The sequence below is a fragment of the Palaemon carinicauda genome, chromosome 22 (genome assembly GCF_036898095.1).
Source record: "Palaemon carinicauda isolate YSFRI2023 chromosome 22, ASM3689809v2, whole genome shotgun sequence".
NCBI lineage: Eukaryota > Metazoa > Arthropoda > Malacostraca > Decapoda > Palaemonidae > Palaemon > Palaemon carinicauda.
The window spans coordinates 13,638,697-13,656,232 of record NC_090746.1 but is presented as its reverse complement, the minus strand read 5'-3'; the positions used below and the strand labels follow the sequence as shown (position 1 = coordinate 13,656,232).

Below are 17,536 nucleotides of genomic sequence, written 5' to 3'. Positions count from 1 at the left end.
TCTAAATTGCCATTCAAAGTGACTAAAAGAAGTCCAGTAACCAGTGAAGATGAACACTACAGTATTTGGTAAATAGTAATTACGAATAAGAAAAGAGAAATAAAGGACTATTTGTGTATAACAGTCCAGGGATCTCTTGAAATCTGGAGAAATCAATGAGTTGTAAAGAACTTTTAAGACATAAAGGAGGCCCAGGATTCCATTAGTATTATTTACCGAGTTACAATGGATCTTTTTTTCCCAATAAAATATTTGTGGTCTGGGGCATTCAAACACTTTGAATGCTCAATGATACAGGTTTGTTCCGTAACTGAAATACAAACCACGCTATTTACATGGGGTAATTACTTCGGCATAGCTGAACGACGAGCCATAAACGTTTTAACGAGGGTTTCCTACCCTGCCGCTAGTTAGTGGGGGGGGTAGGGAAGGGTAGCTTGCTACCCCTCCCCCCTCACACACACCGTTGAATACTTCACTTTTACTTTTGGCTCGGAGAGATGGCAGACCTGTCTGCGCTCTCCTCGTTTTTGACTGCCATAATTTTGTTTGCTTTCTCTTTTCAGTGTGTGTGTGAAGTTGGCCTCTATTTATCATCATGCGTACATTGCCCTGGACTATCTGGCCGCCCTTGTGGTACCTTTATGTTGGCCTTGGACAGGGATCTTCACTCCTTATGCCCGCAGTGTAGGGGCCAACGGTGTGATAGGTCTAACGTGTGTATTGAGTGTAGGGAGTGGTCTACCTCCCAGTGAGAGAGGTTTGCCCGGCAACGTAAGAAGAAGGCTAAAAGGGATCGTTCTCCTTTGGAGGTTTCTCGGAAGAGAGAAAATCCCAAGACTTCTTCCGCCGCCCTTTCCTCCTCCGAAGCTCCCACTCGAGCGGCCTCTTCCAAGAGGCCGGCGAGTGGTAGCGTAGACCGTAATGCTGTTAACCGATCCCGGGGTGAGGGAGAGGTAGTTGCCTCCCATAGTGAGGCGGCTGCCCCTCCCCCCCCCGGAGGAGGGAGTTGTATCTAATAATGATCTTTTTCAGCTTTGGGCTTCCTTGGGGTTGCAGGGTTCGCCCTCCAAGGAAGCTCTGTTTGACATGATCAAACTGGGTGCGGCCGTCAAACAATCGCCAAGTTCAGCGGAGATAGATCCTCTGTCTGTGGTTGACATTGTTGTGACGGAAACATCCCGTGGGTCTAGCCAACCGCCCGTTCCTGTGGCTGCGGTAGCTGAAGGCTCTGACTCCCCCTCCGAACATCCTTCGAGGGAGGAGCTTAGTCCCACGGTCTCTCCTGCCGGTGATTCTCCCTCTCGGGGGAGTTCACTAACAGAGACTCCTCTTTGGAGGCCCATCGATGGTCAGCCTGCTGATCCCACGGCCCCTCGTGGGCGTATAAGGCGAAAGGCTCGTCCTCCCCTTCGCCGTAGAGGCCTTCCTTCCCCCTTCAAAGGGGTTAAGAGGCGCCTCTTCGGCTCCTCGTCACCACATTCCTCTGCGGAGGAGACGACTCGCCGTTCTCCTGTCCTGCCAGCTACCAACCTAGACCTCTCCAGGGATCGTTCGCGATCCCCTTCGGAGGATGGTCGTCCTTCGGGACATTGTGACCTGTCGCCCAGACCATCTACCTCTAAAGCTCCTGATGCACTTGACGCGCCACCTGATACTGCCATTGCGCAGTCCCCGGGCCCTTCGGGGCTGCAGGGGCTTGAGCGCAAAACTGCGCCTCTTGCCCCCAAGCGCCAGGCACCGTCTGAGCGCCCGCTTGCCGATGTTGCTGCTGTTCCTGGCTTAGCGCCTCGGCGCTCACCCTCAGGCGTTCGCGCCTCTGTTCCTGTTACGCGCCAGGGTCCCCTTGCGCGCCCACGCCCTTCGGCACCCTGTCGCCCTCCAGCAGTTCCTGAGGTAGTGCACGCGCGCCCACCTGCGCATACGCGCCCAGTTCCTGATATGGCACTCCAGCGCTCACATGCGCATACGCGCCCCGTTCCCGACACGGCGCTCCTGCGCTCACCTGCGCATACGCGTCCACCGGTGCCCCAGCGGGCACCTGCGCTCACGCGCCCTCCAGCGCCTCGGCGCCCCCCAGTTCCTGTTTCATCGCGCGTGGTCCAGGAGGCACCTGAGTTGGCGCACAGGCGTCCACAGGTTCCTGCGGACTCGTCGCGCCCATCGGGGGAAAAGCGCGACACGCGCCCACGCGCCCAGCTCCAGCGCCCATGCGCTCACCAACGCGCCCGCGCGTTGCTTTGGACTCATCGCGATACGCTCCCACGCGCAGTTCCAGCACCAGCGCCCACGCGCTCACCAACGCGACCATGCGTCGCTACATCTCAGCGCGTCGCCCAAGAGGCTCCCAAGTTAGCGAACGGGCGCCCACGGCCGCCTCTGTGGGCTCTCTCTCTAGACCGCGCGAGCTTGCACCTGATGCAATCGCGCACGACGCTCCGGTAACGCGCCCTGTTCCTGCTACACACCCCGTTCTTGTATTTAGGACAACTAAGGTTGCCCTTCAACAAACACCAGAGCGCTCTCATCCTGCGGCGCGCCCCGCGCGGCCGCCGCAACGCACTCCGGTGCGACCGCATCCTGATGCGCGCCATGCGCGCCCACAATTGCCGGCGCGCTGGTATGCTGGTCCTATCCGACCAGCGCCGACCATCTCATCCCCAGCGCCCTCAGCCGGTTCTTCCGGACATGCGCTCAGGCGCCCCCGTTATCTCGCGCCCTTTGGGGCCGCACCAGGTCGCTGCGCGCCCGCGCGTTCGGCCTCCTCCTGCTCCAGCTCCTGATCGCCACACGCCTACGCCATCGCCTACACGCTCTCGCGACCATGTTCCCGCTCCAGCTGTTGCGCGCCCGCGATGTCGCCAGCGCGCCACTGCGCTATCGCCCCTGACCAACCACCTGCGCGCCATCGCGCCCGCCCCCGCCCCCGCCCACGCGGGTTCGCGCGTGTGCGCGAGTTTCCAGTATCGCGCTATCCATTCACGAGCGACCCTGATCAGGGCCCGTTTTACGAGCCCCAGCGCAAGCGCCGACAGCCGGACTCTTCTTCGTCGCGTTCCTCTCCCCGCAAGCGTAGACCAGCGTGCTCGCCAGAGGAGGGGCGCTCCCCGCACAGGTCTAGGAGTTCTTCTTTTTCATCCCTGCAGGCGAACCCTCGTTTGTCAACTCCTCCTAGGGATCCCTCGATCCCCTTCCCTCCAGAGGGGGCGTCCGACAGCGCGACTGTCAGACCGCAGCCCTGGTTCGGCACCCTAGTCAGAGCCCTTGTACAGGCGATTAAGCCCGCCCTCCCTGATTCGGGTCACGAACCAGCGGCAGCTTCCTCCCCCCTGAAGAGGAAGAGAGGAGTCTCTCCCGTGGAACCTCCTCCGTGGCCTATTCTGTCTCCGCGCAGATCCTTTCGCAAGGATCCTCCTCCCCCTCAGACCTTCTCGCCCTCCCCTGCGGAGGAGGATTACCCCTCCTCAGGAGAGTCGGATGAGCCGGAACACTCCCCCATCGCACCAATGGGGGAGGTTCCTCATCTTCCCGAGAGGTCTTCTCGTCCAGAGGTGGAGAAGGACCTGCCCCCTTCGCTTCTCGAGTCCTGTATCCCGCCCAGGAGGGAGCCTAAGGACTCTAAGACGATTCCCTAATCGTCAGCGAGGATCAGGCAGGAACCGTCTAGAGCCGCCGAGGATGTCCACGTGTCCCCCCCAGGAAGAGCCACTGGGGACAGGAGACTTCGCGGGAGGAGAGCACCAAGAGTCAGAACACGCATTCTGGCAAGTCCTGACCCTCATGAGGAACCTTAACGGGATCCCAGATCCTGAGGTCCCACCTCGTGAAAGAAAGGACAAGGTCCTGGACCGCGTCTACGGCACTCAGAGACCCTCTAGGGCCAGTGCAGCTTTGCCCTGGTCTCAAGGGATGAAGAGTGCCAGGGACAAGGTCGAGGGCCAGCTATCTGAGCTTGCCTCCTCCAGCAGATCGAGTGCCAGTAATAAGCTCCTCCCTCCTCCTCAAGTCCATCAGAGGAGGTACTTTGAGATCCTCGAGGAGTCTTCTCTGAGTCTTCCCTTACACCACTCCGTGGAAGAACTCACAGGGGGAGTCCCTCTTGAGAGACTCTCCAACCGGCACTTGTCCTTCTCAGCCACTGAGATCCTGAGCCAGGAGAAGGTCGACATCTGGCTGGGGTCTCTGGGCATCCTGGTGCGGTCCGAGGACCTCTCCAAAGAAAGCACCAGGAAGGCCCTGGAAAACTCTTCTCTCGGGCACACGGACCATTAAATTTCTGGCTCACCAAGTCTCGAGCTTGTGGGCCAACACGATCCTCAAGTGTCGGGACGCTGTGACCGAGAGGTTCCATCATAAGGTACCCAGGCTCAGACACTCTTCCGTTCTCGGTAAGAGCCTGTTTGAGCCTAAGGACGTGGAGCTCACTGCCGAGAGGTGGAGGAAATCCAACCAGGATTCCCTCATCCACAGGGTCCTGACATCGAGGCCCTACAAGCCTCCAGCAGTCCAGCAGCCCCGTCCTGCTAAGGACACAAAGAAGACGACCACCGCAGCGAAGCCCAAGGTGTCTAAGCCCTTTCCTACCAAGGGCAGAAGGGGCAAGAAGTCCTCCAGGGAAGGCAAAAACCCTAGAGGTACCAGCTGAGGCCGGAAGCGCTAGGGTTGGCAATCCCCCTGCATTTCCACCAGTGGGGGTATGCCTTCAGAGTTGCTCGACAAGGTGGCAGCAACTCGGGGCGGATGCCTGGACGATCTCCGTGATCTCTCTAGGTTATCGCGTCCCGTTCACAGCCTCTCTACCTCCCCTGACAGCGAACCCAGTGTCGTTGAGCTCTTTTGCCCTGGGATCGGCAAAAGGGCAGGCCCCCCGGGCCGAAGTCCAGACCATGTTGGAGAAGGACGCTCTCCAGGAGGTTGTAGACGGGTCCCCAGGCTTCTACAGTCGACTCTTTCTTGTGAGAAAGGCGTCTGGAGGCTGGAGACTAGTCATCGACCTCTCGACCCTGAACGGGTGTGTCAAGCAGACTCCGTTCAGCATGGAGACGGCAGACACGGTCAGACTCGCAGTGAGACCATGAGACTTCATGTGCACACTGGACCTGAAGGACGCGTACTTCCAGATCCCAATCCATCCGTCATCAAGGAAGTACCTGAGATTTTGCCTAGACAACAAGATCTACCAGGTCAAGGTGCTGTGTTTCGGTCTCTCCACAGCTTCTCAGGTGTTCACCAGAGTTTTCACCCTCATCTCTTCATGGGCCCACAGGATCGACATCCATCTCCTTCGTTATCTGGACGACTGGCTGATCCTAGCAGACTCGGAGGCAACCCTTCTTCGCCACCGAGACAGACTCCTCGAAGTTTGCTAGGATCTAGGGATTGTGGTAAATCTCGAGAAGTCCTCTCTGCAGCCCTCTCAGAGACTGGTATATCTAGGCATGGTCATAGACACCAATCTCCACAAAGCCTTCCCATCAGACAAAAGGATAGCAAGGCTGAGGAAGGTTGCGAAACCGTTCCTCAATCGAGAGGAACTCCTAGCCCAATCGTGGCTTCGTCTCCTCGGCCACCTCTCCTCCCTGACCCGTCTCGTTCCCAACAGCCGCCTCAGGATGAGATCTCTCCAGTGGCGACTCAAGTCTCGGTAGAGTCAAGGACTCGACTCCCCAGACATCCTGATCCCCATGGGATCATCAGAACGAGCGGACCTCAGTTGTTGGGTGGCAGACGAGAACGTACGAAAGGGAGTGGATCTTCTCGTCCCTTCCCCGGATTTGATGCTGTTTTCGGACGCATCAAACAAAGGGTGGGGGGCCCACGTTCTGAGCCACAGGACCTCAGGCCTGTGATCAGAATCAGAAAAGTACCTTCACATAAACCTGCTAGAAATGAAGGCTGTATACCTAGCACTTCAGAAGTTCCACCAAGTCCTGGCGGGCCACTCTGTGGTGGTGATGAGCGACAACACCACGGTCGTGGGTTATATCAACAAGCAGGAAGGTACCTTTTCAGAACAGCTATCCCATCTTGCAGTAGAGATCCTGAGATGGTCCGAAGTCCACTCGATTTCACTAGCGGCTCGCTTCATTCCAGGCAAAAGGAATGTGCTCGCCGACAGTCTGAGCAGAGCGACGCAGATAGTGAGTACCGAGTGGTCTTTGGATCCTCAGATAGCCAACAAAGTCCTGACTTTGTGGGGTTCCCCGACGGTGGACCTGTTCGCTACGGCGCTGAACACCAAGCTCCCGCTGTACTGCTCCCCAGTCCCGGACCCCAAGGCTCTCTGGCAAGATGCCTTCCAACAACGGTGGGACAACTTCGATGTGTACGCCTTTCCCCCATTCTGTCTGATGAGGAGGGTACTCAACAAGACCAGAACATCGGTCAGTCTCTCAATGACCTTGATAGCTCCGCTGTGGCATCATGCAGAGTGGTTCCCGGACCTTCTGCAGCTCCTCACGGAGATCCCGAGGGAGCTCCCTTCACGTCGCGAGCTACTCAAACAACCACATTCCAACATCTACCACAAAGGCGTAGCTTCGCTTCGGCTTCACGCCTGGATACTATCCAGCATCTCCTCACAGAGAGAGGCTTTTCGCAACAAGTTGCGGAAAGGATGTCTGACCACCTGCGCAAGTTATCCGCAGGAGTCTACCAGGCGAAGTGGCGAGTTTTCTGTGGTTGGTGCTGTGGAAGGGGTATATCTCCTCTCGATGCCACTTTACCAGCAATAGCGGAGTTCCTCGTTTATCTGCGGGAAGAAATGCGCCTTTCAGTCTCGGCAGTGAGAGGCTATCGCTCAGCCCTAAGTCTTGCCTTCAGGCTCAAAGGAATGGATATTTCCTCCTCGCTGGAACTGTCTCGTCTCATACGGAGTTACGAGCTTACCTGCCCTCAGTCGGAAGTGAGACCTCCTCCTTGGAACGTGGTTCGAGTTCTCAGGTCTCTTAAGAGACCTCCCTACGAACCATTACGCCAGGCTTCTGATCGCCACCTTACCTGGAAGACGGTGTTCCTGCTAGCTTTGGCCTCGGCCAAGCGATTCAGCGAACTTCTTGGTCTCCTACGACGTCGCCCATTCAAGGGGATGGGGGGAGGTAACGTTCAGCTTCGTCCCTGAGTTTGTTGCCAAGACTCAGAACCCGGGAGTGCCGGATCCAAGGTTCGACTCCTTCCAGGTTTCGAGTCTCCGTTCTGTAACAGATGACCCAGACCATCTCCTACTGTGCCCAGTCAGGAGTCTGAGGTTGTATCTTAAAAGAACAGCTGGAGTCCGCCCCCAGGTGCAAGCGTTGTTCGTGAGCACCGGGGAAATGAAGAGGAGGGTCACCAGGAATACCATCTCGGCCTGGATTTGCAAGGTAATTCATCTGGCCTTGAATCCTGACCCTCCTCCGTCACGTCGCCCTAGGGCGCATGACGTCAGGGGCGTGGCTACATCCCTGGCCTTCAAGAAGAACTTTTCAGTGACGCAGGTCCTGCAAGCTGGGGTGTGGAAACGTCAGACCACCTTCACGGCCCACTACCTGCAAGACGTGACACACAGGAGGCTCGATACGTTCTCTATCGGCCCTGTGGTGGCTGCACAACAGCTGGTCTAACCTCAGGCTCCTTATTGGACAAGTAGCAAAAGGTTGAGGGCATTGTTACCCGGTTTTAGTCTGTGTGAATGAAAAGATCTGTCTGGCCCTTTTCTTTTCTTCATCCTCTCCTCCCTTGGAGAAAAACAGCATCCTGGGTCCTTTGCACAGCTGACCTCGAACCTCTGCAGGTAAACCATGCTCCCTTGTGTACCTAGTATTAAGTTGTAATACTATCATGTCCCCATACCCTGACGAGGTGGTATTGGGAGAGTCATAGCCTAGATTTCCATCAGAAGAACTCCAGGTCAACTTCCTAGAACGAGTCACTTCTCACCTTCACACACAACTTACGTAGGCCGCAGCAGTCTCACAACTGCCTGCGAGGAGCAGGGGCCCCCTCAACCCACGAGTTCTTCCAAACTCGGGTTCGGGGCCCCCGGGCAAGCCAAAGCCAGTATGGCAGGGGACTTACCACCCTTCCTAAGGGTTAAGTGACCCCATGTAAATAGCATGGTTTGTATTTCAGTTATGGAACAAATGACAAATTCGTAGATAATTTGTATTTTTCCTAACTATACAAACCTTAGCTATTTACAGTTATGTGCTCGCCAGCCCTGTCCCCCAAGATAAGTCCTACCTCTAAGTAAAGTGAAGTATTCACCGGTGTGTGTGAGGGTGGAGGGGTAGCAAGCTACCCCTCCCTACCCCCCCGCTAACTAGCGGCGGGGTAGGAAACCCTCGTTAAAACTTTTATGGCTCGTCGTTCAACTACGCCGAAGTAATTACCCCATGTAAATAGCTAAGGTTTGTATAGTTAGGAAAAATTCAAATTATCCACGAATTTGTCATATTGGGGTTTTTTGACTGCTTAATCTAACTTTGATGAATCAGTAGAACTTCAAAAGTTCAAACTTGCTGCAAATGTTTTTATGTTGTTCAGGCTGACATAAGTCTTTTCATAGTTTATATATGAAATATAGGTTTTAATGTTATTAATGTTTTTAGAATATTCCATTTTAATTGTTCATTACTTCTTATATCGTTTATTTATTTCCTTATTTCCTTTCCTCACAGGGCTGTTTTTCCTTGGTGGAGCCCTTGGGCTTATGGCATCTTGCTTTTCCAACTAGGGTTGTAGCTTAGCTAGTGATAATAATAATAATAACAATAATAATAATTATTATTATAATAATAATAATAATAATAATAATAATAATAATAATAATAATAAATCAATGGCTTACATAGGTATTTGTTGGACTTAATGATGCAGGTCAAATAATTAGTTATTTACAGTTTCAATATAAGCAAATCCTTTTTGAAACTTTATCTCTATTTTCAGAGCAACATATCTGTTTACGGACGGTCGTTTTACCTAACTCTTATTGCTCGACGATCCTGCTGTTATGCTGGCACAAGATTTTTGAAAAGAGGAGCAAATTATGAGGTAAGGAATAATGTTTTAGTGAAAGAAGGGTTTTTAGATATGGTAAATGCAGGTGGTTGTCATGAGTCCGGTAAATACATTTTATTGAGGTATCTTCAAATGTACACAGACCAACTCTTTCATCCAAAAGCTGTTGATTTGTTTTGCACTTGAAACCTTTAGTTTTTTTTTCTTCAACACCTGATTTAAAAGGAAAATCCCAATCTTTCCTTCTGTGGTATGATACCTTCCCTAATACACACACTCCTACGTGGGTAGCTTTTGCCTTGGGGTTGTGGCAGTCTGGCTAGTTGGCTAATCTTTAATGGCTGGGAGAAGTGTTCAGACATACCTTGTTTCTTCCTTCTAATTGTGCTTTATCCCTTTTGTTTATTAATTTGGCATTGCTGTGTTTTTTATTATTAGGTATCAGTGTTTCCTGAATATGTTCATCTGCAATCTTGCTCTTGAATTGAGTATAAAGGAAAAAGAGTTGAATATTTTCAGTATGAATTTCCAATCTATTCAGCTTATGTAGAATCAAGGAATAGAGAGGGATACTCAATATAGAGAACGAGCATTTAGTGCATCTTCTATTGCATAGGCATATAGCGATTCTCTGGGTTTATCAGGGGCCCTTTCCTCAGGGGTGGAGAAAATTAGCGAGTCAATAGGAGCTAATTTAGACTTATCCTTGATGATTCCAGTGAATAGTTGGAAGGATAGCTTTAATATTAACCAGTTTGTTTTAGATTTTTGCAGAGAGAAAAGAAAAGGTAACTGATGCGGCTTCTTTACAAGGTCAACATTGTAGAGAACTAAGACCTGGATGACGTTTAGGATAACATACTGTATCGCATGTGCTTTTTTTTAAATATGCCACACTTTCCCACACTAATAATAGAAAAACCTGGTTAACTTGACATCATGTTTCAGATTGTTTGAATTTGTGTGACATTGTTGCCCTTAACTGTTTGTACATAAGCTCGTTACCTGTTGAATAAACTTCACTTGCATTCGCCTCATCTCTCTGTTGATACATAGCAGCCCACTTTGCCACATTAGTGACAACCAGAGGATCAACTCCACCCTGCCCTTCCACTCATCCTTTTTTACAATGGTGCCCACTGACCCTGCCTCTTCGACACACGCTGCCTCAATGAAACTGCCTCCATTCATGAGCAGAGAAGTGTTCACTTGGTTCCAGCATGCTGAAGTTCAGTTTCGTATCAAGGACGTGACTTGCTCAAGCAGCAAAGCAGACTATGTCCTTGTGGCGATCGCAGAGAACATTTTCCCAGGTGTCTCCGATTGGCTTTATGACCAAGGGGACACCCCAATACCGTACGACGCCCTCAAAACATATCTCCCGGAGCAGTACTCACCATCGTCATCCACCCATAAAGCCAAGTTTTTTCAGCTCTCAACAGCTGTTGGGGGACCAAAAGGCTTCGCTCGCCGTCAGGGAAATGACCAGTATCGCTCACCTGCAACTTGCAGCAGACAACTCTCCTCAGGAAGTGAATCTACTTCGTGCCCTTTGGGTATGACTCTTACCTGAACCTGTCCATCCTGCCATCCCTGATGCCAATACCTTGCCCATGAAGGAGCTTACTGATGACCAAAGCAAAGCCTTCACTCCTAACGAGGGCAACTATTCAACACTAACTGAAGCTGACATGAGTGTAGTAAGACACAGATGCCCACCCTGTGACATGTCGGAGTGACTACAAAGCCATCCACCACCTACATATGTTGCCCCTCGCTCACGCCCTAATCAATGACCTCTACAGCCACTTATTGACGCCCATCAGTTACAGTCCTGCTACTACAACTCCAGATTCGGAGCAGCTGTGAAGAAAGGCGCAGACAGTTTTCAGTGGCCCAAAAAAATTATAAGAAGGCCATTGCATGTGCTTTACGCCTCCCCTGTCACTAATCTTTTCTTTTTACATGATGCAGTACAATCCACCTCTCACAAGGCAGAGAGAGTCACTACAATGAGTACCATTTCCATAGAGCTCTTGCACTAGGGCAACAGAGTTAAAACATTCATCCATGAAGAAACGGTAACTTTGTTGAAATGCTGATCCATTAGTTAAAAAGCAGTGTTATACGAAACACCACTGTAAATGATGAAATCAAAGCCATAACCCAATGGAGCTTCACACAGAAAGTAAAATTTTATGCCCTACTTTACCGGTTTGATAGAGAAGCGCCCTTTCCACTTCAACATCCCTTCGTTGATGGACACAGTTTTTCTTGGGTCCTTTGACTGGCCAGCTAGTACTACATTTGGATCCCTCTCTGGTCATGGCTCCTTTTTCCTTTGCTTAAACATACATCGAATGGTCTGGCTTATTCTTTACATATTCTCCTCTTTTCCTCATACACCTGAAAACACTAAGATAACCAAAACATTCTTCTTCACTTAAAGGGTTAACTATTGCACTGTAATTGTTAATCTCTCTCTCTCTCTCTCTCTCTCTCTCTCTCTCTCTCTCTCTCTCTCTCTCTCTCTCTCTCTCTCTCTCTCTCTCAAGCTACCTTACCTTGGGGGATTCTGCTCTTAATCTCCTTAATGCAGTTTTCTTTTTGTGTTATAATACTTCCCAAGTACTTGAAATGACTGACATCCTCCACAGCTTCATCTCTAATCCGTCTGTTTATTGGAGGTCCTTTTCTTAAAAGCTACCTTACCTTGGGGCATTCTGGTCTTAATCTCTTTAATGCAATTTTCTTTTTGTGTTATAATACTTCCCAAGTACTTGAAATGACTGACATCCTCCACAGCTTCATCTGTAATCCGTATGTTTATTGGAGGTCCTTGTCGTCTTACAATTCTCATTACCTTGGTCTTAGATACATTTATTTTCATTCCATACTTTTCTGCTGTCCTGTTTATCTTGTTTAGCATCTTCTGTAAACCCTTTCTTCTGTTACAGACAACTGCCTTGTCATCAGTAAACTTTATAGTTTTCCCTATTTCTCCTGCCACCTTAAGGACCATCTTCCAGATCTTCCAGTGACTCTTTCATCATTGCATCTGCATATATGTTGATCAGAATAGGTAATAGGGAACATCCCTGCCTAACTCCTCTTCCAACAGTTGTGGGTTCCAAATCTTCACCTGCAATCTTCAGCTACCCATTGAGATACTATCGCCAGAGAGATATTGGGTCTTTTGACTGGCCAGACAATACTACATTGGATCCTTCTCTGTGGTTACGGTTCATTTTACCTTTGCCTACGCATACACCGAATAGTCTGGCCTATTTACATTTCCTTCTCTGTCCTCATACACCTGACAACACTGAGATTACCAAACAATTCTTCTTCACCCAAGGGGTTAACTACTGCTCTGTAATTGTTCAGTGGCTTCTTTCCTCTTGGTAAGGGTAGAAGAGACTCTTTAGCTATAGTAAGCAGCTCTTCTAGGAGGAGGACACTAAAATCAAACCATTGTTCTCTAAGTCTTGGATAGTAACATAGCCTCTGTACCATGGTCTTCCACTGTCTTGGGTCAGAGTTCTCTTGCTTGAGGGCACACTTGGGCACACTGTTGTATCTTATTTTTCTTCCTCTTGTTTTGTTAAAGTTTTTATTATTTATATAGGAAACATTTATTTTAATGTTACTGTTCTTGCATCATCCTCATACAGCCACTTGCCTCTCGTGTTCCATATCCTGATCTAAATCCAGATTGGTTCTTTCCAAAATATTCTTCAGCTTTTGCTTTTAACCTTCCTTCTAATATTCTAAACATTATTTTTGATACGTAACTAAATTAGCTTATTGTTCTATGTTCTGAGTACTTTATTGTTTATGGTTTCTTATGGAAGCCAGTCATGGAAATTTTTGTGTGATCTTCTGGCCGGTCTCCATTCTTATAAATCATGTGGCATAATAGTTTCAGTTCTTTTTTGGGAGCTCCCACTAGACGTGAAGAACTCTGCTGGAATATCATGTGGTGCAGGAGCTTTATTTATTTTTAGTTCCTTTATAGCTGATGTGATTTCTCTGTCTAATAAATCAGGGTCAATGTCATCATCGTCGCCGTCTTCCTCTTCTATTTATGTCATAAGGTTTGTTCTCTTTATCATATAGATCTTCGTATTCTATCCATCTTTTCCTATACAAAAAATTATTTCAATTACCTTCTTAATTTGATGAGAAATTAATGTTTATCACATTATTCTTATGCAAACATATCTATTAGAAGAAATAAATAGCATAGAAGAGAATTTTACCTTATAGTTATTATGGAGAAGAGATGGAGTAATAATAGACTGCCATTACCAGCCATCCTGAGTTAAGTGGGTGTTTGCCATTAGGATTTCAGGTAAAAAAAAAATAAAATCAATATAATTTTCATGTAAAAACAATTAAGGCAATATATTTACCTTCAATTCATAAGACCCCCTCCCACATTTCCACTTTTAATGGTTTTTCACTATAATGAATCTGCACTTTACTAAATAAATACAAAAGAATAGAGGATTTAAGGTCATGTCTTTGTCTTAAGGTCATGCTTTCGAGAATGTAAGCTTGAATTTTTGGTGAATATTGAAATACCTGTTTGTTATTAAACCCTCTTATTGAACGATGACATTTTCCGAAATAAAAAGCCTGTTTGTTCCGTAACCGAAATACAAACCACGCTATTTACAAAGGGTTATTACTTTTAGCGTAGCTGAAATGGCGAGCCATTAGAATTTAACGAGGGTGTATTACCCCCCGCGCTAGTTAGCGGGGGGGGGGGGGGGGTAGGGGAGTGGTAGCTAGCTACCCCTCCTCCCCCTCACACACACGTGAATACTCACTTTTCACTTTTGGCTCGGACTGTGACAGACGTCTCTGTCTTGGTCCTCGCTTGGCAGCCATTGTCTGTTTTGTCTTTACTTAATCGCTTACTTTTCTTTTACTCAATATATATGTAAACATGTTTTCATGTTTGTATATATATTTGAGTATAGAAATAAGTAAGTTTCCTTTTCAGATGTGTGTGTGTAGTGTATGATATCTACGTGGAGGCCTCGGCAGTTAGGCCACCACGGCGTATTTTATGGGTGGCGATCGAGTTTGACTTATGTCTTTCTCTCTCTCTCTCTCTCTCTTGAGGTCGTTCACCCTTTTACTACGTGTTACTACGCCCTTGTAGCCTAGCTTCCTTTCCGTGTGGGGGGTTGCTACGCGTACGTTTGTATCAATTAGTTATGAATCTAATTGTAGTTGTTTTTTTTCAGCTTGTAGAACGATTCCTTTCGGGGTTTTCGTTCTTTCTTTAGTGTTCATTCATTTTTTAATTACATAATTACATAGTTACATAATTATAATTGTTATAATTCTGTTTTGGTTACAGCTCTCCTTCCGCGAGTGTAAGTGGTTGTGAGGGCACGTGCCTGTTGTGTAATTCTTGTTCCTTTCCCTCGGGATTCCTCTTCGGAGCCTTCCCGGGGGAATGAATGTGTACTAATATTATTTGTTTTATTTTTTTACAGTTACCGATCTAGTTCGTTTCTGTAATATAGCAACGGTGTGAGCTGTCTGGTTGAGTCCTGGGGATTCGGCTGTTGCTGCCTCCCCCCTTGTATTTTCGTCAGGGGCGTGTCTCCTTCTACTGGTAGTACTCCCGTGTCGACGGACAGCTCTCCAGTTCATTTTAGAACAGTCAGGAGGCTTGCCTCCTTGGGCGGATAACTTTCCTTCCGAGGGAAGTTTTTCCTGTCCAGGCTTGAGTTTTTCCCCTTTTGGGGGGTTCTTCTCTTGCCTTTTTTTCGTGCGACTATGCTCTTGGTGCTGAGCGGTCGCACCTGCAGTTTCGCTCAAGGGGCTGGGCAACTGCAGGAGCTCCTCTTCGGAGGATTGCTCCTTTTAGGTCACTGGCTGACCAGTCTCTTCCTCGAAGTGTTTCTCTTTCGTTCGCGAGAGAGTACACTCATAGAGACTCCTCTTCGGAGGTTTCTTCTGTTGCTGTTGCTGTTGGCCTCCCTCGCCGTAAGGCCCTCCGTCCGCCTCGTCGTAAGGGCCTCTCATCTCCCTATAAGGGTGCTTGAGGCGCCCTTTTGGATCTCCGTTTGCAGCCTACACTCCTTTTTTCTCGATCTTCCGCCTTGGTACAGATGGACAGCAGTCTGATCTCGTCTTCCGACGGGCAACGGTCTTCCCGACGGACAACGGTCTGCCCGACGGACAGCGGTCTTCCGACGGACATCAGTCTCCCGGCGGACAACGATTCCTTCGGGGCAAAGGGTTGCCCCCACGGGGGTTCTTCCCTTGCGTGTCAGGGTTTCCCTGCGCGCCCTTCTGCTCATCAGCGCTCTCCTGTTCGTCAGCGCTTTCAAGATGATCTTCCCTGCGGTTCCTGTTACGTGCCCTGTGCGCCCACGTTCGCCCTCGCGATCTAGAACTTCGGTTCAGGTCGGGGTCAAGGACTTCTTCTTTGCGCAGGCTTCCACGCGTAGCCTTCTGCTCGCCAGCGATCATCAGCTCGCCAGCGATCATCAGCTCGCCAGCGATCATCAGCTCGTCAGCGATCATCAGCTCGTCAGCGATCATCAGCTCGCCAGCGATCATCAGCTCGCCAGCGATCTCCGGATCGCCCACGTGTGTTACAGCTGGCACGCCAACGTTCTCCAACACTTCTGAAGGAACATGGTTCGCCAGCTACTAGCTCACCTGCGCATGCTGATCGCCATCGCACGACCCTCAACTGCGGATGCTGATCACCATCGCGCGACCCTCAACTGCGGATGCTGATCGCCATCGCGCGACCCTCAACTGCCGATGCTGATCGCCATCGCGCGACCCTCAACTGCAGATGCTGATTACGCATGCTGCTCCTCATCGCACAACCCTGAACGATAACCCTCCTGCGGATGCTGATCACCATCGCACCCTTTCACGCGATCATTCACCTGCGCATGCTGCTCGCCATCGCACAACCCTGCACGATCGCCCGCTTACGCATGCTGCTCCTCATCGCACAACCCTGAACGATCGCCCTCCTGCGGATGCTGATCACCATCGCACCCTTTTACGCGATCATTCACCTGCGCATGCTGCTCGCCATCGCACAACCCTGCACGATTGCCCGCTTACGCATGCTGCTCCTCATCGCACAACCCTGAACGATCGCCCTCCTGCGGATGCTGATCACCATCGCACCTTTTCACGCGATCATTCACCTGCGCATGCTGCTCGCCATCGCACAACCCTGCACGATTGCCCGCTTACGCATGCTGCTCCTCATCGCACAACCCTGAACGATCGCCCTCCTGCGGATGCTGATCACCATCGCACCCTTTCACGCGATCATTCACCTGCGCATGCTGCTCGCCATCGCTTACCATCACGCGGTCATTATCGCCAGCGATCTTCTTCACCTACGCGGCAGCACGATCCCTCGCCGTCACGCCATCGCTTGCGTTCGTCGCCTCGGACACGTGTTCATTTACCTGCCCACTCGCCTGCGCGATCGCTCGCCTGCGCGATCGCTCGCCTGCGCGCCCGCGCGATCGCTCGCCTGCGCGCCCGCGCGATCGCTCGCCTGCGCTCCCGCGCGATCGCTCGCCTGCGCTCCCGCGCGATCGCTCGCCTGCGCGCCCGCGCGATCGCGCGCCCGCTCGCCTGCGCGCCCGCGCGACCGCTCGCCTGCGCGCCCATTCGCCTTTGCGCGACTGTTCGCCTTTGCGCAACCGTTCGCCCTCGCGCGACCATAGTTCGCGGCGAATTCCACAGCCGGTGGTAGCAGCAGGGACGCGTGCTCCTAGACGGCACTCGGGATCACCTCCATCCAAGCACAGGTTGGTAGTGCAGGACGAAGACAGGTCAGTACAGCATTCTTCCCCACCTTCTTTTCAGGCAGGTACCGTCGGGTCCACTCCAAAGGATCGCCCGATCCCTTTCACCTTAGCGAGGATTTCGGACTCTGTGTCCTTGGAGCAGCAGACATGGTTTGGTCCGCTGGCACGGGCGTTAATGAGGGTTATGAAACCAGTACTCGCCGGCCAGGGTAACAAACCAGCGGCTGTCTCTCCTACGCTGAAGAGAAAGAGAGGAGTGGACTTCGTGGTGACTTCCCCCAGGGCGAAGTTGGTTCCCAAGAGGTCGGTCTCGAGGGTCCCCTCTCCTGTACGAGTACTCTCTCCTTCTCCTGCCCTGGAAGGATTTTTGGCGGGGGGGCTTTCCGTTCAAGATTTCTCCATCGGACAAGGGGTGACTGCTTACCTCTTCCTCTGGGAGCTTACCAGGTTCTTTCCCTCCTCGGTTACGGCCCGAGGTTTGGTTCAAGGAAGCTACAGGAAGATCAAGGGTACTTTCCTCCTCTCGAGCTCAGACACCTTGGCCTTTCGTCGTTAAGTATCTACTTGCGGACAAGCTCGATGTTGTACCATCTGGACGCGCTGACTGAAGGCTTCCTTCGGGTGTCTCATCTGTGGAGGTCGACGACCTCAGACACCCTTCCATCCTTGAGAAGAGTTTTGTCTGTGCCCAAGGACAGAGACTTAGACAGCTGCTGTGCGGA

At 50.7% G+C, this 17,536-nt stretch overlaps 1 protein-coding gene across 2 annotated transcripts in view; it reads left to right on the top strand.

The window, feature by feature from the left end:
- FIG4 (polyphosphoinositide phosphatase FIG4) overlaps positions 1–17,536 on the top strand; it is a 229,237-nt gene that overhangs the window by 64,111 nt on the left and 147,590 nt on the right. For both annotated transcript variants that reach the window (XM_068345978.1, XM_068345977.1), the window contains exon 9: positions 8,926–9,030. In XM_068345978.1, the coding sequence (XP_068202079.1) occupies positions 8,926–9,030 (105 nt within the window). The remainder of the gene's footprint in view (positions 1–8,925; positions 9,031–17,536) is intronic.